Genomic DNA, 22249 nt, shown 5'->3' with positions numbered 1-22249 from the left:
ATCGAATTGAATTTTTTTTTTTTTAAAGAAAGATAGCACAAGCACACTTTTGAAGCAGTATATTTTACAAAAATATATTATTTTTAAATTGATGAAACAATAGAAACAGTATAATGTTTAAAATGGAGAGGAAACGTATTTGGATACTGAAGCTAAACTTAAAAATGGGTTTTGATATTTAATCCAAAAGGCATTCAGACATTTCTAAGTATGTTTAGGGCCGTTGTAGGTAAAGCAGTGATCATAAAATATCATGTTTGCTGCATCAAGTTCTGAGGCAAGTTCAGTGTCTTTAATTACTGCTGCTGCAATTTATTGGTCACTGTCGTAAAAGTCGATTTTTAACACTTATTAGCAGGTGAAGGTGGCATTTCCAGGTAACCTTTGCCAGGGCTGTGCCTTTAGCACCATGAGTTCAACAGGTTAAGTGTTTGCAGGGTCACCATAGAGTTGAACAGACATTGAGAACACTCTGGATGTCGTCTTTATAAAATGTGCTTCCTGTTAGTTCCACATGCCACTCTGACAGGTGCACAGAAGTGATTAATACTCCAATGAGCTGTGCTGCTCTAGTTTTACCAAACCCAAACCCCCATCCACCCCACTACACACATCTACACCAAACCCAAACAATGGCAACCTATGGTCTGATGTTTTGGGTTGCCTCTGGACTGACATGGACCTATATGGTCCAGCTGTCTTCTCTGTTTCATTTTCACTACACTGAATGGTGACACTCAAACACATTTTCCAGTCTCAAAAGGAGTATTTTTAAACTGGGCTGTGTAAATTCTATGTAGCATTTAAAGTAAGGTACAATCAATGGTTCAATAATGCAAAAAGCCATGAGAGACCTTATATGGCAAGCATCACTACTTCTATTGCTCCTACTTGGGTTTAGAGATTCAAACAAGTTTTTGTTCTGCTTATGTGTGGTCCTTTGGTGGTATGTTCCTATTCCCTCATGTCCCTGATTTACTCGTCCCAGGAGTACACAGCGAGTTGAAGAATGTTGATGACCGGTAAATATTTATTGTAGGTGTGGTTTGGATGTGACCTTCTTTATTTATTTATTTTCCTCAACTAGCTAATTTTAAAGTGAATAGTTTACAGGTTAATTCTCCTAGGATGCTTTAGTTCGTTCAGTAGAACAAAGTTTGGATTCTTCCATTGTATAACTGGAAGTATTAAACTTTGGTGTGTTATTCATCATAATTTTGCTACCAAACATCATATGGCTTGTAGAGCAGAAGTGTACTATTACTTTTCTAAGCAATCTTGAACTTATATTTGTTGTCTGAATGGTGATAAATAGAGCAAAACAAATCATAGATTTTCATTGACTCAAGCCACTATATCTAGAAAGATATCCAGAGACTTAGGAGTGGGCTCTTTTTTTACTTGAGACAGAAAGCAAAAGCTCTCAGCTGGTAACCAAAAGGTTGTAAGTTCAAACAAGGGATGACCTTTGAACAAAAGACTTGACCTCAGATTACTCCAGGGGAATTATCCCTGTAACTAGTATAATCTACACTGTTTTGGATAAGAACATGTTCGCTTAAATGACTAATTACGACTTTATGTTGAAAAGTGAAATGTGGCCCTTCTTCGTCAGAATCAAGTTTTTAAATGATTCAGCAAATTTAAGTCTCTTTTCTTTACTTTCTCTAAAATGAGCCGATCCCAGCTGGCTGTCTCGCTGAAGCAGTTCTTTCCTCTTAGTCTCCTGCTGAGCGCTATTTCACTATTTATTTACATGTAATTATTGCTATGAGGTGCAGATATTAACTCTGTCAAGAACAATTTGACCTGACATTTTTCACTGCACAGATCCCCTGCTGATTTTAGCAAATAAATCACCCGCTCTCTCGCTCTCTCTCTGCTGCTTCCTCAACCACATTAAACCACTCTAGTGGAATCATAAAATCTGCCATTTAATTTGGTTGAGGCACCAGTGCAAAGTGAGAGGAGCTGTTCGAGTGTGTGTGTGTGTTCCTGGTGGCTGAATCTGTCCCACACTCACTCAGGCATATCACTGGGAGAGAATAGATGATTGTGCCTTCTTCAATTGCAAGCAAATAGAAAGTAGATTAACTTCTGGTTAGATGGCAGACGGCAGCACTTTTCTTGCTGTGAACTTCACCGGCCCACAGAGAGAACTTTGGGATATACTGTACGTATAATTGCCCCATTCCGATATACTTTCTATTATTGTTCATATCAAAACCAACAATTTATATAAAAATACACTTAATTAACACACTTTAGATCAGGTATGCACTGATATTGAAAGTTTGGTCTATACCGATAACCGACATGAAAGCCAGTATTATATGTCTAAATGGGTGTAAGGGGATTTCTCCTGAAGTCCACTATCATCTCCACTGTTGTGAGCTTGTTCAGCTCAAGGCTGTTGTGACGCACCAGACAGTCAGCTGTTCAACCTCCCGTCTGTGTGCAGACTTGTCACCATCATGGATGATGCCAATGAACATGGTGTCATCTAAAAACTTCAGGAGCTTGACAGAGGGGTCATTTGCAGTGCAGTCATTCATGTACTGGGAGAAGAGCAAAGGAGAGGGAACGCATCCCTGAGGAGCACCAGTGCTAATAGTAAGGGGCCGGGATGTGATTTTCCCCAATCTCACTAGCTGCGACCTATCTATCAGAAATCTGGTGATCCATCGGGAGATAGGCATCCTTTACAGTGGTGTAGCAGTGGTCCAGTATATTTTTTTCTCTAGTAGGGCATCTGATGTGTTGTTTGTACTTGTCAGTTCATGGGTGAGGTTAGTTTTATTAAAATTTCCCAGAATAATGATAAGAGAGTCCAGGTATTGTTGCTCCATGTCTGTGCAGCTGTTGCATAGCTGCATTCATGCATGCATGTGGCGGGATGTATACACTCATCAGAATAAATGAGGAAAACGGCTTTCAGTTGACAAAATGTCCTCTAAATTAGGACAGCACTTCTTCTTCAATGCTGTTACATCTGTACACCAACTGTCGTTGATGTAAAAGCATGTTCCACCACCTCTCGTTTTCCCCGATGATTCCGTAATGTGATCCGCTCTGAAAAGTCGGAAGCTCGGCAGATGTAACGTGAATATCGATGGCATCATTCAGCCAGGTTTCTGTAAAACACAGAGCAGCAGAGTTAGAAAAGTCCTTATTTGTTTGAGTGAGCAGAAGCGGTCTGTCCGCTTTGTTGGCGAGGGAGCGGACATTCATCTGTGAGGATGAATACTCAGCAGCGTAGTCCTAAAGCCACGTTGACAAAGCTTCACAAGCGTGCCGGCACGCTTCCCTCGCTTGCGTCTCTTGGAGCACTTGTAGAACACTGCTGCACCTCCAACTAAGATGTCTAATAAAACACCAGACGAATCAAACAATGGCAAAAAATAATCAGGTATGCTCTGCCGAAAATTCAGCAGCTGATCCCTGGTGAACTGATTGGGAAAATGTATTCTGATTCTAATAACAGAAAATTATAATGTGTTGTGGCTGATAAATTATATTATGGCCAGTATTATCTAAATGCTCTTATTCTGGCATTCTTACAATTGTTGTTCTTATTAGAACCCATCTGTCTAACTGTTATAAATACAATTTAATGCCCTATCAATTTTTAGATCTGAGATACATCGATATTGAAATTTTAGCTGAAACGATAACTGATAGTTATATTTCTCTCATTCTGACATTCTATTATTTCTTCTTAGCAAAACCAAATTTTTTTTATCTTATGAGATATGAGAAACATACTGGCCTAAAATAATTAACATTATTGATGAACCGAAATAGACATTTTGTCAATATGATAACCAATAATTATTTTAGTTATGACCAATAATTGATATAATGACTGATATTTTAAATCAAACTGTTTGGTCAGTATCCTTTTTTTTATTTGTATATTTCTAAATGTGCAATTTTACATGTTAAAAGTAAACACAATACAAAAACAAAACATTACAATGTGCTATAAAGGACTATTTAGCATATTTTAAAAACCTGGCATACTGTGCAAAAGAATGGGGGGCAATAAGCCCTACATTTTATTTGCTTCCATATTGGTTAAATCAGACTGATACCCATAATTAAAAAAAAAGAAAAAAGAAAACTACTATTTGCAGATACCAAAATGGCCACTGATATATTGTGCATCCCTACATGAAATGCTGATTCCATACAGGCAAATGACACACTGTGAGCCTTTTGAGTTGCGTTGATCTGCTGCTGTCAGTAAATTTGCTGATGAGAGGTGTGACTGACCAGAAGAGAGAGGTAGAGACCATATGCACTCTATTTAGTACAGTAAACATTCTCGGAGAAGTGACAGCTTGTTTCAGTGACTGATAATGGCTTTCATCTGTGTCCTGTCAGTGCCCAGATTCTGTCAGTGCCAATCACAGACTAATTGAACTTGATTATCACACTCGCCCTTCTTCTTCAGAGCACTTAAAACTAAAACTAGCTCTGTTCCAAAACCTAGTGAGCTGCCTACCTAGACATTATTTTAAGCATATGCCCGCTAACCACTCTGTTCCAAAAGTTAGGCAGCAACATTATGCTGCCATTTTTTGGTGTTTGTTTGATGTATTTAATTGCTTATTAGAGTATTTGCTTTTAGCATAGCAAGATGCTAACATCAAAATCTTTTCATTGAGTTGCAAGTGCCTATAGAGCATTCCAGTTTTGTCACATCGCTCACAAGAGGTCATTCTGTATTCCACTAAATTTTCTCACATACTCTCTCTGTCTATCTTGTTGTCTCTCTCATATTTTATTAACCACCCCCACCCCCACCCCCACTCCCCCCATTTGTGTCGCCCTGTTCTCTTCCTCATCTCTCTCACCCTCTCGAAAACCTCGTTTCACTTTTGATTAATGTGCTTTGGCCAATTACGGTTGTGACATGGCGAACGGCCCCCATCATCTGTTCTCTGTCACCAGTCAGGCAGGCTGAGGGCTCCCAGGCTGGTTAATTGGCCCGCGCTCCCTTTCCACCATGACCAAAAGCCACTAATTGAATTTATGCAACCACTGTTATTTTTAAATACTCATTTTGTCTCAGATGAGCACCACTATGGGAAGTGTGGGAGAGTGGTTAAGCCATAGACTTGTTTTAAAAGCATCTGATTACTAGCCAATCAGTGTGGATGACTAAAAATGTTTTAGCAGACATATAGCTTTCATGATTAGTGGTTAACTGAAATAGATTTTTTTAATGCATTATCTAGAACACAAGGTGATCGACAGCTTAAATATAAAAATAAATTAGATACACTGGCGTCCAAATGTTTTTTGCTCTTAAGGAAAGAAATGTGTTCACCAAGAATTCACTAAAGTGGCATTCAACAGATCACAATGCGTAGTCTGGATATTAATAACATGAAAAATTACTATTACAATAATAAAAAAAAAAAAAACAGAACTTCTTAAACAACTTCAAAGCGTTGTCATCAAAAAATCCTCCATGTGCAGCAATGACAGCTTTGCAGATTCTTCACATTCTAGCGGTCAGTTTGTCCAGATACTCAGGTGACCTTTCACCCCACACTTCCTGTAGCACTTGCCATAGATGTGACTGTCTTGTCGGGCACTTCTTACACACCTTACAGTCTAGCTGATCCCGCAAAAGCTCAATGTGGTTAAGATCCATAACACTATTTTCCAATTATCTGTTGTCCTTTTCTATTTGTTTTTCTGTTTCAAAAGTTTCTTTTTCTATGCAATTCTTCCCATAAGGCCTCCTGAGTCTTCTCTTTACTGTTGTACATGAAACTGGTGTTGAGCAGGTAAAATTCAATGAAGCTGTCAGCGGAGGAAATGTGAGATGTCTATTTCTCAAACTAGTTGTACATCTGGCCTTCCACATCTCTTTCTGTCCTTGTTAGAGTCAGTTGTCATTTGTCTTTGAAGACTGTAGTTATACCTTTCTATGAACTCTTCAGTTTTTTGGCAATTTCAAGCATTATATAGCCTTCATTCCTCAAAACAATGATTGACTGATGAGTTTCTAGAGAAAGCTGTTTCTTTTTTGCCCTTTTTGACATAATATATTGATATAATGGCAAGTAATTTTATAGTACCAAATTAGCAATTTAGCATGATTACTCAGAGATAAGGTGTTGGAGTGATGGCTGCTGGAAATGGGGCTTGTCTAGATTTTATCAAAAATTACTTTTTTCAAACAGTGATGGTGCTGTTTTTTACATCAGTAATGTCCTGACTATACTATGTGTTTTACTACTGTTATACATGTATAACAGTATACTACTGTAGTTTTTTCTTTTTTTATAAACAGCTGTCAGAATAAAACCCCCAAAATATATTTTTGTATCCCGGGTTGTTTCTTTTCAACCACCGGCTATATATATATATATATATATATATATATATATATATATATATATATATATATATATATATATATATATATACATATACAGTACTGTGCAAAAGTCTGAGGCACATGAGATGTTTCCCAAAAGCATTTGTCTTAAGATGGTTATTTATATCTTGAGCTTTAGTGTGTCAATAAGAAATATAAATGTTAGCCTCCCAAGCAAAAAGAAATTGAGACTAAATTGATAGGAGAACTGTGGAGATCTCCATGAAGCTTGGTACATCCTATCTGCCAAAAACCACGAAAAACTGTGTACAGGTATACCAGGAGAATTGGGGCTGTTTTAAAGGCAAAGGTGGTCACACCGAATATTGATTTAGCTTGTTTTGTTTACTGGACTTTGCATGACATTAAGTGATAAATGAAAACTGTTTATGTCATTATTTTTGACTCACTGTGCAACATTTTTCACAAGTGCCTAAAACTTTTGCACAGTACTGTACATATATACACACACACAAACACACACACACACACACACACACACACAATATATATATACTGTAATATATCAGCACATAATATCAGCTAGTCTATATAAAAATAACTTTGCGGTACAGTTAACATTAGCAAATGTGGTGTACTCATGATATCTGAAATTAAAAGGAACGTTTCTCAATATATATTCAAAATTCTTAAAAAAATCATATTTTTTTAATCTATTTACGATTTTATAACTGATCGGCAGTTAAAATGAACGCTTCTCTTAACCAGCCAAATTGGTATGGTTGATCGCTGATTACCAAAAAATATAAAATGCTCAAATATCAGCCCATTAATTAGTCTACTCAGAATATCGGTCAATCATTTATCATTTATGTGATAAATTGGTACAATTTATTTACAGTAATAATATATCCTATATATTAAATTGGCCTAATATCAGTCCATTAATTGGTCTACATGCAGGGACCGCCTACTCCCAAGACACACTGCAAATGACTCATTCGAGTCATAATTGGTCTACCCAAAATTTCGGCCAATCACTAATCATATATGTGAGAAATTACTATTGATTTACAATAATCATATTTCTGATATATCGAAATGGCCTAATATCGGTCAATTAATTGGTCTAACCGATATATCTGTCTATCTTAAATCTGAGGGTTATCACAAACTGTATAAAACAACCGCAATGCTTAACTAACATTACTAATCAAATATTTCTAAAATAATATTTACATAACCTGAAATATTTTTCATAACATTACTACCCTAAATAAATCGGAAAAAAAAAACGTCATTGCAATTTGAACATTCCCTTTTGTACCTTACTCCTCAATAATCCCAAAAGGGTGTCAGTTGAAGGGGTTGATAAATTACAGAAATGGTTATTTGCCATAATCATCGCCCCAGGACTGTCCTTTGAAACACAGACAAACAATCAACAGCAGGAGTGCAAAGAACCGCTCACATTTTCCAGTGCAGGCGACTATCAGCCCCACAGATCTGTGAAGAGAAGAGATGATATTCTGTTTGTCTCAGATAACTTACACACACCGAGAGGGCTCATTCCCCTCCGTTTGCCCTCATGACCTGCACTGAACTTGAAGGTACCACTGGAGGGCATGGGGTAGGGGTAGATAGGGGGGAGTTAGTGGTGAGAGGAACTCTCTAATCCACTCTGGGCTAGATTAAGAGTAGTGTGTGTCTGTTGGCCGAGAGCCTGGCGAGGGTGCAGAGGCCTGTGCTATCTGCTCTGGTGGCAGGCTGGCCCTTAGGCAAACTCTGTCCTACTGGAGTCTTTGTACTCTTAAAAGCCCCCTGACTCTTTTTCAGCACGTACACCCCCTTCTCAAATCCCCTCGAACTGTCTGTTGTCCATGCGACTGGAAATTTTTTTATTTATCCTCAGCATATTTTTTCTTTTAAATTTGCTTTGTTGCACTACATTTGTGCTCGGTATTTACCAAGTGAGCACTTAGTGTTCAGGTGGGCATAGACTTACTGAGAGTAGACACCATATTTATTTTGGTTTGCACCAAGAATTGACATATCAAAAATAAAATGGTTGCAGTTCGTAGATCCTTTGGAGTATAACTGCAGTCTCTGAAAGATGACACTTGTTAATTATTATTATAATTTTTTTTTTGTCATAAACAAAATAGTTAGTAAGAAAAGCTCTGATTTATTGGAAAATGATTAGCAAATTATCTGCAAATATTTTTTTATGAAAAAATATATGACATTGTCCTTGTCAAGGTCTAGAAACACAATGGAGTCAAAGCCAAGATTTATAAGGGGGGGAACTTAAAAAAAATGTCTCGTTCATACGATTACAGTAAAATGTAAAAAAAATCTTTGTCAGACTATATGCCATATTTAACCTGGCGCAAACAAAATTGAGGCAGAGATTTTTAAATTGTGATTTCCAGGTCTGGGAAAGTCATGGAAATTAATACAATTTATAAAGCTTTGGAAAAGTTATGGAAAGTAAATGTGTGTGTGTGTGGTTTTTTTTTAATACTTTTAAAAAAGATTATTGTATACTATTTTATTGTCTACAAATGGCTCTTTGTGAGTGCTCATGGAATGTTCATCAGTTATCATTGAGAATTTTCACTATTTCTTACAGAATCACAACAAATAAAGGTAGAATAAAAGATTTTCATAAAAAAGCTTTAATGTTATTTTTAATACTTAATATATGCTCCGGACCGGAATTAAGAGTTGTTTGCAGTTCTGATTTTCCAGTACCATTTTGTTTCCAATACCATTTCTTTTCTTCTGTTGATGAGCATATGAACTACAGACAGAGTCTGCATGTGTAGTTGTAGCGTGAACGTAATGTTTGGCTTTTGGCTAAATTGCCTCTTTAAAAGTTGTCATCTGCGGCTTACAGATTCGTTTTAGCTGTGCAGTTATCAAGCTGTTTTTATCGAGCTCGACTAAACACGAAAGGATTGTTGTACATTTAACCAGACAAAATAACAAATACAATAAATAATACTTGCATATATGTATATGTATGTAGATAGATAGATAGATAGATAGATAGATAGATAGATAGATAGATAGATAGATAGATAGATAGATAGATAGATAGATAATTTCACTGTTAAGGAAATTAGAGTGGTATAAAGAATCCCTTTTAGTTTGTTGCAAATGCACTATTTATTTATCTGAAAGGATGCACATTGTATCAATTTACAATTCCGGGTTTGCACATCAGCCTCAGGCTACAGGGTCTCAGAAGTTGGAGAATTAATTAGGTTTTTATTATTATTTATGGAGTAATCTATTTGCAGAGAGGAAGGTGATGCCTGTGGGCTGTGTCCTTTAAACACTGGAGTCTCAACTTCCATTATCTACAGCTCACACGACACACAACAAACGAGTAAAGTGCTGCTGAAGATAGAGTTGGGTAGAGATAGAGAAAAAGAGAGACAAAGAAAAAACTGTATAGCCTATTTGAGGAAAACAAAAAGTAACTGTGTGGAATGACTGTTGAAATGAGGGTTTATTTAGACTGTGAACGACACTAAGCTGTATTATCAGGTGTTATTGCCAGTGTTGGCCTGAGGTGCTTGTTTTGCCATCAAATCTAAGCGCAGATACTGTATGTCACACACTTCACTCTGCGCTCGTATCAGATGAACGGTCTGAATGATATTGATTTTTGTTTATTTAGCTGCGTTAATGTTCTGGGTGAGTAGAATTGTAATACAATCTCAGCCGAGCTTAATCTTTCCCCTGCAACGAAGTTCAGCATTTACTCCTCTATTGGTCAAGGTGCATCAAGGTCAAAATTCCACCAAATAATGTTTAACTATGACAAGAATACAAAGTCAAACTGTTAAACACTGCCGAAATGTCATTGGTCATGATCTCCATTTATTTGGGCTGAAAAGAGTGCAGGTTCCGGAAGTAAAAATCCCGCTAATTGTTCCACAAGGGAATTGATTATTAATGATAATGTGTAAATCTTTCAAGACAAACCTACCATGATCCCTGAGGTTGTTAATCAATTGTTTATGTAATTTTTTTTTAATGTATTTATTAGCAGAATTTTTAGTGAATAACTACACAACCATGATCCTTAAGAGAAAGATCCAACAATCAGAGAATTTCAGCAAACAAAGTGCGGCAAAATAGCTCTGCAGCGACCACCCACTCCCAAGATGCACTGCTAATGACGCAATCCAGTCGCACTCTCTATACTACTCAAACTAATATATCTGACTGTTTTATGACAAAATATTTTGTATTTGTTATTCAAATAACTTCTTAGTGTTACACCATGCCATCTGCTGATACAATAAAGAAGCTCAATTATGTTAATGTAAAAATGTATATATTTTCTCAAAACTAGGAGTTTGACTCATAACCAGTAGTGAAACATTACCATCTATGAAAATGACAGCCCTGTCTTTTCAACAAAGGTCCAACGATTTCCCCATATTAACTCTCAATCAGGCTCTATTGAGGAACCGCTGCTGGAATTTAGTGCTTTATAATTAGAAGCACTGATAGAAGAGTTGGTCCTGATTGTCTGCCACTTTAATTTAACGTGCATATAAAGACGGAAGCAGTGTAATCAAGCTTCAATTAACCGATGACTAAATCTCCCACCCCTGCAGCTGCTGTCCCCATCAAACTGCCCCCTCATGTGGCCACCAACAAGGAATACTTGTGCTTTCCATCAACTAATCTGCTCTAATCAGGAAATGTATGAATCTCCCAGCCATATGGCCACATCACATGTGTCTCTTATAAAGACACGGCCATGAATCTTCCACTTATGTGATCCGTGTCACATGTGTGCGGAACGGTGCTCCATACTGACAGAATTAGCACGAGGAAACCGCTAACCAGCGTTATGTGTCTGATGTGTCTCAAGTGTTCCATATTTCCTGCGAGACATTTAGGGAATATTAATCATAATGTGATTAATTTTTGTCCTCTGCATTCATTTGGTGTCATCAACTAGCACAAAGGTGACTTGGAAGTCAACTCTTGAGACTTATGCGGCTGTTGATTCTGTATCACCATGGTGAACTGTGTTTAAACCTCAGCCGGGGAGTGTGTTTTAACCAACTCCATGATGGTATAATTGGTTTAGCAGCCAAACGGAGTCAAAGGGCAGCATAGCGTGTCGAGACGCAACGTGAACCTGATGCGAGAAGGATGCTTTCTGTCGACTGAGAGGGGAGACCATGTGTGGGGCTTCCTGGTTTACCCTTCTTCAGCCCCAAACATTATATTTTCCATCTCTCTTTTTCTTTCTATCTGGATGTTTTTACATTTTAACTTTTGACATGCAGCAGATCAATGTCAGTTAAAACAATGGACCAATCAGATGAATATGTGGGTGGGATTCAGGACTGGATTGGTAATCTGGCATACTGGGCATTTTACCAGTGGGACGATGCACTTTGGGGCCGATCAGGGGTGGACTAACCATCGGGAGAACCGGGCCGGCCGTGAAACGGGCCGAATGGGCCGCGATAAGCTAAAATGAGCCACCGCGTTATGCAGAAAGGGCCACAAAACGCCACCGCGGTATGCCAAATGGGGCAGCGATATGCAGAATAGGACACCACTCAACCATTTTGGGCCAGTTTCTATGTAAAATCCCGGCCCGATTTCTCTTCCCAGTCCACCCCTGGAGGGATTAGCATTAGCAAGAGTATTGTTGATAAACAGGATCTATGAGAGTTAATGCACCTATAAACTAAGTGTCGTTTATTTTAAGTCACAATTTCATTGATAAAATCAACAAATATTTTTTTCTTTCTTTGATTAGAAATATGAAAAATGGCTAAACGTTGAAACAACCGACATAGTTTGTTCTCAAACCTTGGTTACTTATTCTAATTTGGCTGTGTTAGCAGTGGTACACTAGTGCATACTGCACAATATTTACTGTATACAGCAAACAATTATTTTTAATTGTCAACTATTCTTATGTAAACTGTCACATTCAATTAAATACCACAATTGATGTAAGAATGGATTAATAAGGAATTTACACAGACATTTGTTCTGCTTGTGTATCATAAATACAGCCTAAAAGGTGAAACAGTATGCGTCAGTTGCAAGCAGTATTATAATGCGTTGTTGTCACATGACCTTATTATGTTGCATTTTTTGTGAAAAAAGTGCAATTTTGGTGAACGTAGTAGGCCATCCAGGTATTCCATGCATACAGAAAATTGGCAGACTATAAATACTTAATACTACAACAATGGAATGTGTACTATTTTAGTATACTTTTACCTCCCTATGTAGCATGTATATACGTGTATATATATTTCACACTAGAATTGCATTGTGGAGTACAGTAAATGCAGTATGCTTCGTTTTATACTTCACATTTTGGCAGATGTAGTAGGCAATCCAGAAAATGTCCAGATTGTACATACTCTATAAAATTGAAACTATGTGTAGTGTGGTAGAATGCTATTTCAAATAGCAAATTAATAAACGTATGTTAATATCATAAATAAGTGGACAACTTATTAAGCCCTTAAACCAGATATTGTTTCTCAGTACACAACACAATAAACAGCTTGTACAAATATTAATAGTAGCTTAAAGAGTTAGGCCTGTTTGTTAGGAATGGAAGATCACGTCCTTGGCTCTGTTCAGGCCACAGCTCATTATTATTCATGAGCGTGGGAGTGTTTCTGAGGCCTGGGGGCGGGATTATCAGCTCCCTCAGTGCTTGTTGTGCTGGAGGCCATAGTACTGAGTCTGTCTGGCACTGCCGCTGGGGTCTGATGGGTCTGGCCCCCGTCTCTTTCTTTTGCTGTATATCTCTGTCTGTTCAGTGGCTTTGCCTGGACTTCGGCTAATCACTCTGGGACTCTGGCCGAGCTCTAAGCTTGGCACACTTTCACTCTCTATCTCTCTCTTTCTCTTTGAGATGGACACTGGAAACTGAAAATGACCTGCTGTGAGTGTTGGGGAAGCTAATTTGAAACTGTAGTTTCCCAAGCTACAAGCTACTCATAATTTAAAGTAGTTAAAGCTGATGTGTGTCATTTTTTCAATGTTAAAATAAGTTTCTTGTATCCAAACTCAGTATGCAAATTCAACTATAAGCCATTTGTTGTAACACTGTGACTGTGGTGCTAATGAAACATTCCAAAACAAAGCAGCATTGGCTCGGCCAATGGCGTGCGTTTGAGGCATGATGATCTGTTTGTACAACCAATGGAAAATGGAGAGAGCTTCCTGGAATCTGTTTAATAACAGTGATTATTTTTGCAATTCCGATTGATGACGATAGTAGCGTAGAAAACACATTTGAACTTTAAAGGTTTTTTGATGTTAACATTTTTTCTCCTATTCCAGCATTCATGGCATAGTATCTTTGAAATATATTCCAAAGTTTAGAATTTTCTCTCTTTGAGATGGAGGACATCGAAGCCAGATCAACACTAATATATTTTCATTTTAACTCTGTTTTCAGTTTTCTAACGTCATAGTTTTCCATAGTCCATAGTTTTAAACGCTTCATTTTCGGTGGAAGAAAATTATGTTTCAGTTTGGATGAGATGCGTAAATGTAGCGAAACTAATGCGTTTATAATTGAAAACATATTAGTGTGGACATGAGCTGAAAATAGCGTTGCCGAATGTCCTGTATTTTAGCGTCAACATAACAGTACATCGCTAAAATATATGTTAAAAAGTTTCAAGTTTTATTGCGCACACCTTTAAATTCAGCTTTGTTCTCAGAGTTACCCTTACAAAAATCGAGAGTTCTGGCAAACCTGCTGTCAGGAAAAAGTTTGGCTACCTGAAAATATAGGCAAAAGTATACTTTGGTTTACCACATGCCGCTACATCTCGCACATAGTGAGCGTGGTTCAAATGTCTTCATCAGTTTTTCTAGACACACAGAGAGCCTGATTGTGGGCACATGCCCCTGCTGTTGACTGTAATACAAGAATATCACAAAGCAGCTTTAGTTCTCATGCGTCGAACACGTCTGTATGGGCTTGCAGTCAAAAGACTGTGCTTTGAACTGCTGAAAGCTAGACCTTGTGCGAGACGGAACGACACATGGTAAAACCAAGTGTACCCTAGCCTTATGTGGGCAGCTCTTAGCCAGAATAAGCTGCCATGTGGACTAGACTTTATTTGTACAGTCAAGTTTGGCTATGCCAGACAAACCGATTTTTAACCACCTGTATCTCGCTATCTCTCTCCAGGTGATGAGTATTTTGAGTAACCCCAGTGGGGTCCCCTCCCAGCCTCAGCACGATTTCTCCATCTCTCCTCTCCACGGCAGTCTGGAAGCATCTAACCCCATCTCAGCGAGCTGCAGTCAGCGTTCAGACCCCATCAAGAGTGTGGACAGTCTTGCCTCCTCCCAGTCCTACTGTCCCCCAACATACAGCACAACCGGCTACAGCATGGACCCTGTCACTGCTGGCTACCAGTACAGCCAGTATGGCCAAAGTATGCACTTTACCATCCCTCCATTATATACTCTGTATATGTCTTTGTTTTAAAGTTATAGTTCCCCCAACTGTCATTGGAATTAGACCATAATTGGTAAATTGGTTACAATCCGTTTCCTCTTTCCTGCTGAGGGTGTCCGTGCCCATTTCTGACCATCTCAAGACTCCCTGACCCATCAGAGCAGGGCAGACATATGCTCCTGATAAAGACCTCAGTGTTGGCCCCGGGCTCCTCTGTTAGTCACAGTTTTTGTCCCTTGACTGGGAAATGGGCACTTCAAAGAGCACATTCACACCCCTAGGGTCCCAGTGTCCTTTTAGTCACCTTTTACAAACACACCCTCACACACACAAGCTGCAGGGCAGGAAAAAAATATTGATTCAATTAGCATAATCATAGGCTGATGTTGTCACAGAAGCAACTGGCTTCTAATTACCACCATACATGTGCATGTTTATTAAAGTCAACACCAATGGTTTCTGCTTATATTATGAATGGTGCAAATGTTTGTCTTTGCATTGTGTCATCAAAATGACAAATTTAAAGTACAAATGATTGTAGTTACAACGGAAGTAACTATGATATTTTGGTGTTAACAATGGTTACTATAGCCTGGTCCCAAATTGCATACTTCTGCACTTATTCTACATACAACATTATAGAAATACAACAAAAAGAAGAGTACTATAAGTATCTTGATGATGTACTTCTTCAGCCAAAATATAGGAGTGTGGAATGTTGGATACTTCATGCACTCAGCGCTCTTTGCTAGTTCTACGTAGTGAAAGGGATGGGGTTACCTGACCGTGATGCTGGCCTGACAAAACAATTGTAATTGACAGTTAGTGTCGCAACTAGTGAAACTTCTGTGAAGACAGCACCTTACAAATGTGAGTCGGAAACTTTACCATCACAAGCTGTCTGAATATGTACGTTATTTGAGATATGGGAGTTATACTGTGGTTGAATAACGTGCTAAATCTAGTGTCAACACATTGCATGCATTTGAAACCTCACTTCCGTCAACTGAAAAACGCTGACTGTTCCGTGAAAAAAAAAGAAACGCTGGGGATCCATTTGAGACAACACTGCAGTACACTTTAAAAATTCATACACTAGATAGCAATATATTGAAATATGATTATATTGGCACAGCCCTGGTATGTGTGGTGGTGTTCAACGTATTTACTTGTGTGTGAATGTGTTTGTGTGTGTATGTGTATGTGTATGTGTGTGTGTGTGTGTGTGTGTGTGTGTGTGTGTGTGTGTGTGTGTGTGTGTGTGTGTGTGTACTGTCAGGTCCATCAGAAGGTGAGGAAGTGTTGATTGAAGAGATCTGACGAGCGAATGTCAGGTTAATTAGGAGTCAGATAGAGAGGAGTGATGTGTTTAATGAGAGAGAGGAGAGAGCTGCTCAAATTGGAGAGAGATTGAGCCGAATATGAAGCATGAAATCTCTAATGCTCAGTATAATAAAGACTGGCACATACACACACGCACAGACCTGAATGAATGACACACGGCTCTCTCTGTCTCTCTCTTAACTAAACCCCCATTTCACTCACATTATCTTTAATTAATCTATATTTATTTCGTTTTCATTGAACACTCTTCAAAAGTTCAACAAAGTGCCTGTATTAAATGTGTAATGAAGGATTACCTGTATTGTTAATTGTGTCAATGGTGTGATGTCAGATTCACAAATAATTTTTTTTGTATTAGCTGGTATTTAGAATGATGTTCAAACTGATTCACAATGCGTTTGTGGGGAATGAGGGGAAACTTTAAGAGTAGAACTCTAATTTGGCCAACATGTTGGAACCACACGCAACATTTGAGTATCTTTTTTGGCAACAAACACACTCAGGTCTCAATTAAAGGTGCACACAGTAATGGTTGAGTTTATATAATTTCGGATATACACTGACACCTAGGGGTTTGGAAGCAGCATCATTCGAACGCAATAGTCTTAGAGAGTTACAATAGAGTTATTATTCACAGTCAGAAATAATGAATTTAATCCATGAGTGAAAGTGTCCAATAACATGGCCGTTACTGAGATTAAGCGAGTAGTATTCAGCTGGTCATGTGAACCTAAAATGGCAGCTCCCATGAGGGGACCCTCTCCATGTAGAATAAAACAGCTTTTATAATGTTACTGATATGACTGAAGAGTCTTCATCTTATGTCAGTGCTTATGATTTTAAACATATGTTTCAAAATTACAATTAATTTCTTTAGGTGAAAAACTTATTTCTTGAGTAAATAAATTGTGAGTTCACCTTTAAAGTGAGAGCATCACATTACAACACCTACATTTATGCTAAATATCAATATAACTGAAAATCATACACATTTAACTTTGTGTTTGTAACTGAAAATGTGCGATTAAAGCAATTAAGTATGAAAGGCCGTGCTATATTCTGATGAATTTTATAATATACAGTAATTCATTAAATGGCATCCTTCTGCTACAAAATATAGTCCCTAACATGTAAACTAATGTTAATAGTTGGTAAGTAAGCTACAGCAGCTGTAAACAGGTTTTAGGCATCATAGCTGTAACTATTGTGTATTTTAACTCAGCTGGAATGTTATATTAACCAATCAGCATCCAGGACCAGAAAAAAAAGTATGTTTAGGGTCTTTTCGGAACAATTTTGAGTGATGATTTAAAAAGAATCAGTGTATCGTTTTTAATTTCAACCAATTCATTGAAATGAACGGTTTGCTTTGATTCTGATCCCTCAATCACGTATTTCCTTTAGCCTTCCATTGGATACTGGAAACCTTTTTAGCAAACTATAAATGCACGGTTGATCAAGGTGTTATTTAATCATTTTTTATAAAATAATTTGTGAAAATGAATTGATTTCCCAACTCTAATGTGTAAATTGGCTGGTTTGTGGTTAGTTTTATGTTGAACTATGCTCATGAGATTGTCTGCGTTTGTGTTTTTTTCTCTACAGCCGCTGTCGACTATCTGGCCAAGAACGTGAGTCTGTCGACTCAGCGAAGGATGAAGTTGGGTGATCATTCTGCAGTGCTGGGACTTCTTCAAGTGGAGACAGGACAGGCTTACTGAGTCCGCCTGAATGCTTGGATGCCCAATGTCCCATCTGAACACGGCACACAATACATACTCCCACGCTCTCAAACGTACCCACACCTCCTTGAACCTGGTGGAGATTTTTAACGCAACGTTCTCAACTGCGTTTCAACGTGTGTGTAGTCCAGAGAGACATTACTCTGTGATTTTCGAGAAAAGAAACTCTTGCCATTCCAGTTGATGTGACAGACTGTCTCCACATCATTTTTGCCTGGTTTTGTTCCTCTAAACCGGATAAAGAGGACCAATGGCACATCAACGGAACGCATTCCAAGCCATTTCCAAAATGTACTTTCACCTTAATGTGCAAAGTTGTATATGAACCCTAGTGTCATGAAAACGAATAATCTATCTGGTTTTCTGTTGATATTGTTATTACGATTGCCCTCACAGTTGTTGTAATTTTAATTATCGTAACTTTTGTTTTGTTTAGTTGTTTTGGAATACACACATTGTATTTTTTCTCATTTGAATCCGAAGACTTTATAAAATTCTAGCCGTGGGCGAAGACAGGGGTTTGTGTGTGTATGAGTTGAAAGTGTGACTGCTGGTTTTCCACTTTCTCCAACACTAGAGCCATAATGTTCCTCAGCGATTTGACCTTCACTGCCATCATATTTCACTCGACATTCCATACGAACATGGCTACTCTGTGGGAAGTCTAGCTTTGGACATTCTGTTGGGATTAGCAGGGCTTTTTGGAGGACCAACTATTTTTCCCCATTTCCTTAAATGCCTGCTCTGTCCTTAGTGATCATCTAGAGGGAAGTAATTGGTATTGTTTGGAAAACAGGATTTGGAAGAAAGCAATGAGTTTTATTGTTTTATTTCCAAAGAAAGGAGCAACACTTGCACCCAATATAGATGAATAAAATTAAGCCACACTGCAAGAAATAATTGTATTACTTAGTATATTTGGCTTGTTTTCAGAAAAAGAAAAATCTCAATATCCTTAAAACAAGGTACATTTATTTGAAAAGCAAGATGGCATAAGATATTCATATGAAGTCTTGTTTGACTTTTTTTCAATATTTAGGGAGGTTTATGCTTAAATCATGAAAAAAAACATTTGCCAGTAGGTTTAGAAAAATAAGCTTATTTTCCCTTTGAATTAAATTGATATTTCTTGGCTATTGGCAAATAATGTTTTCTTGTTTTAAGCATAAATTTCACCTAATTTTATTAGATTGCTCTTTAAACAAGACATAATGTCTTAAGTCATTTTGCTTCTGAAGCAAATCTTGTTTTAAGTATATTTAAATATTTTTACTGGAAAACAAGATGAAAATACTGAGTGATAATAAAACATTTTATGCTGATTTTGAAATAAACAGCTACATTTAAACATTCCTCATTAATTGTACAGATTTGGACACCTCATTCTCATCCTTGCATTCTCTTTATCTGTTTTTCTATTTCTCTCTCTCCATTTTTAAAACGAAATGATATGAAAACAAACAACATTAGGGCTGCTGTAATTTTAGAATTCATGCATTCACAGGTATGTACAAAAAAAAGGTTGCCATTTGTGTAGGACTCACAGGTGACAATTTGACACATAAATGGAATTGTACAGTAGCTGAAGCAGAGTGTTTATTGTTTGTTTATAAAGAATATGTTTTATACTAAAACAAAAAAGCTGTTGTGTGGTAGATGATGCAGGGGACATGTGTAAGTCTAATATTGTAATTTTGTGTTTATATTTACTGCTTTTAATTCTTTGCTTTTAACAGTTAATATGTATAATTTTTTTAGGATTCAATGTGTATGTGAAAACCACTCAATTCCACATGTAAAATTGTACGGAATGTGAATCATATTGGTTATGATTCCTAGCAGCTCAAATTTGCTGAAGTCAGGTGTTAATTAAGAATATTGCGCTTAAGAGCGCATATGCTCATATATCCACAGTGAAGGTACTTGTTATTAACTTTTAATATTGACATTCCGTTGGGAAGCAGAGACTGTGCAATCGAAGTGAATAAAGGCTCATATGACAGACTGTGTGAATACACAGCAGTATTTGGTGCTAACTCACTGCTTCAGAATGCATCTTCGAATGGACGTCTTATTGGATGTTTTTATGATGAAGAGAACTCTTAAAGAAACAGCGTGACCCAAACCCCGCCCACCCCTTCCATTTCAACTGTCTGTGATCTTATAAAAAACATCACAAATGAGGAATGGAATTTAAACTACTTCTACTATATAACACCTTTGCTAATCAACATTTGGATAAAACTATATTAACCATCATGCCTTTTGGGACATCAAACTGGGCACCTGCTTTCATTAGCCTTTGTGTTTATGCTTTACTCCATTTTATTTCAGCATGTGTGTATATTACCATGGTATAATTTATTCTGCTGTATGAAGTCGTAGCTTTAGTGGGAACCTTGTATTTGGTATTTTCAGCCTGTTGGTGTCTTTACTGTAACACTGGCGTAAATGTTATCAATTAAAGATCTAAATCTGACATACAAAAGTTCTTTGTTGCGTGTCTTTTCTCAACATGCTTTTAAAGTTTTCAGTTTTTTTTTTTTATTTCAGAATTGTGAAGCTTTGCTATGTTTAGCAGTTGAAAAGTATAATGTCAAGATAATGTTTTTAGAAACATTATACTTTGTCTATAATACATTTTACAATTTACAAATTTACCAATTTATCGGTACATGTTGCCAGACAGCAAAAGCAAGTCGTGGTGAAGCACTGAATATGTCAAACAATTTAAAAAATTGGATTTGTAATTTTTTGTCAAAACTGAAGATAAATTTGAAACTGGAGACCTACAATAATAGATCTGTAAACATGTATTTATGTGTTATGGTACATTCACCATACAACTCGAAGAATTTTTTTGCCTCTCATTGCTCCGCTAACCGCTAGATTTTAAATGTGTGTTTAAACTTGCATTCACGCGAGTAACGTGAACCGCCAGTATTCCCCCTTCTCTTCCGGAAAAGGACAGGAGGAGGGGCTTCTACGACTAGGTTCAAAGTAAATTACAACCAATAGCTGGAATCAAGTAGATGCGCATATTTTCAGAACTTACCAGTTAGTCCAACTTCCTCGCTCACTTTCCTCCAAGCGATGTCTTTTTTGTCCAGTCTCTGTACATTTATGACGTTGGGTCATACAATTCCAGGTGCACAAGCACTGCTACAACGATTTTTTCATAAATTTTTCCAGACTTCTTCAGCTAATTTGTCAGTACGTCAGTGACATCCGGCAATTTCAATACCTATAGGCTTTCGCGACAACATTTCATGCATATTTTTCGGTGGAGTTGAAAAATTTTTACTCACGACAATGAAGCGTTTTCACGTGTTCGAGTCGCGTTGTTCGCTTCAGGGTGGTGCGAATGAAGCGCCTATTCGCATCCATGCATTGACTTTGCTCGCTTCACGTTGTATGTGAACGCACCATTAGGGTCTTAGTTGCCTAAGTGAAACAAATATCAATATAATAATGTTTATATATATATATATATATATATATATATATATATATATATATACCAAAATGCTGTTAAAGGTACGCTGTGGATGATTTCTCATTTCATTTTCTTTTAGAAATGAAAAATATATAATTATTGAGTCAGTTAAAAAAAACTGCATTCTTGCCTCACCCTGAGGGCCAAAGCATACAGATGTATGTGAACGCAGACCCATCTTGCAAAGCAACCTTGATTTTACTCAACATGCATCTTGAATTGTCACACCGCAATTCATAGCACAGCGTCGCGTTGCATTCTCAACATTACTACAAAAATCTGTGTTCAAAACTGCATCCTTGCCATTGCCTTGAGCGACAAAGCATGTGAAAGCAGATGCATCTTGCAATGCAACCTTGGTTGGAAGGCCAAAACATACCCTACACATATTCATGAAAGCAGACACATCTTGCAGTCCAACATTGATTTGAGGACCGAAATGTATTCCACGTGTATCCTGTCGTGCTCGACCTGCTCCGAGAGGGATTCGAACCGACGTCAGTTGGCATGGGTGAGGTTTATATTGCACCTGCACATCTATCACGTATCAGCTGGCTACCGCATGTCCGTGAAATCAGACGCATCTGCAACGCAATCTTGATTTGACATGTTGAAATGTGTCACACCACAATTCATAACGATGTGTAACTAACTATGCGTTGCATTCGCAGCGTTGCCGCAAGGGGCGCTATTGCGAAATAAGCGTAAACTTTCTGCTTCTACTGTGATTTTTCTCTTTTACGCTAACCACTGTCATGGTGGAGCAAAAGTTTAAAGAGAATATTGCGGAGCAAGTAAGTTTAAAGCAGTGTATTTAG

The 22249-nt window shown here is 37.6% G+C and overlaps 1 protein-coding gene across 2 annotated transcripts in view; it reads left to right on the top strand.

Moving 5' to 3' along the window:
- LOC127632517 (paired box protein Pax-7) overlaps nucleotides 1-20409 on the top strand; it is a 69981-nt gene extending 49572 nt beyond the window's left edge. For both annotated transcript variants that reach the window (XM_052111136.1, XM_052111135.1), the window contains exons 8-9: nucleotides 14577-14826; nucleotides 17799-20409. In XM_052111136.1, the coding sequence (XP_051967096.1) occupies nucleotides 14577-14826; nucleotides 17799-17914 (366 nt within the window). In that variant the 3' untranslated portion in view covers nucleotides 17915-20409. The remainder of the gene's footprint in view (nucleotides 1-14576; nucleotides 14827-17798) is intronic.
- Nucleotides 20410-22249: the final 1840 nt, after the last annotated feature.

This window comes from Xyrauchen texanus, chromosome 39, assembly GCF_025860055.1.
Source record: "Xyrauchen texanus isolate HMW12.3.18 chromosome 39, RBS_HiC_50CHRs, whole genome shotgun sequence".
Classification (NCBI taxonomy): domain Eukaryota; kingdom Metazoa; phylum Chordata; class Actinopteri; order Cypriniformes; family Catostomidae; genus Xyrauchen; species Xyrauchen texanus.
The sequence above is the reverse complement of the archived record's forward strand: the minus strand, read 5'-3'. Positions and strand labels throughout refer to the sequence as shown.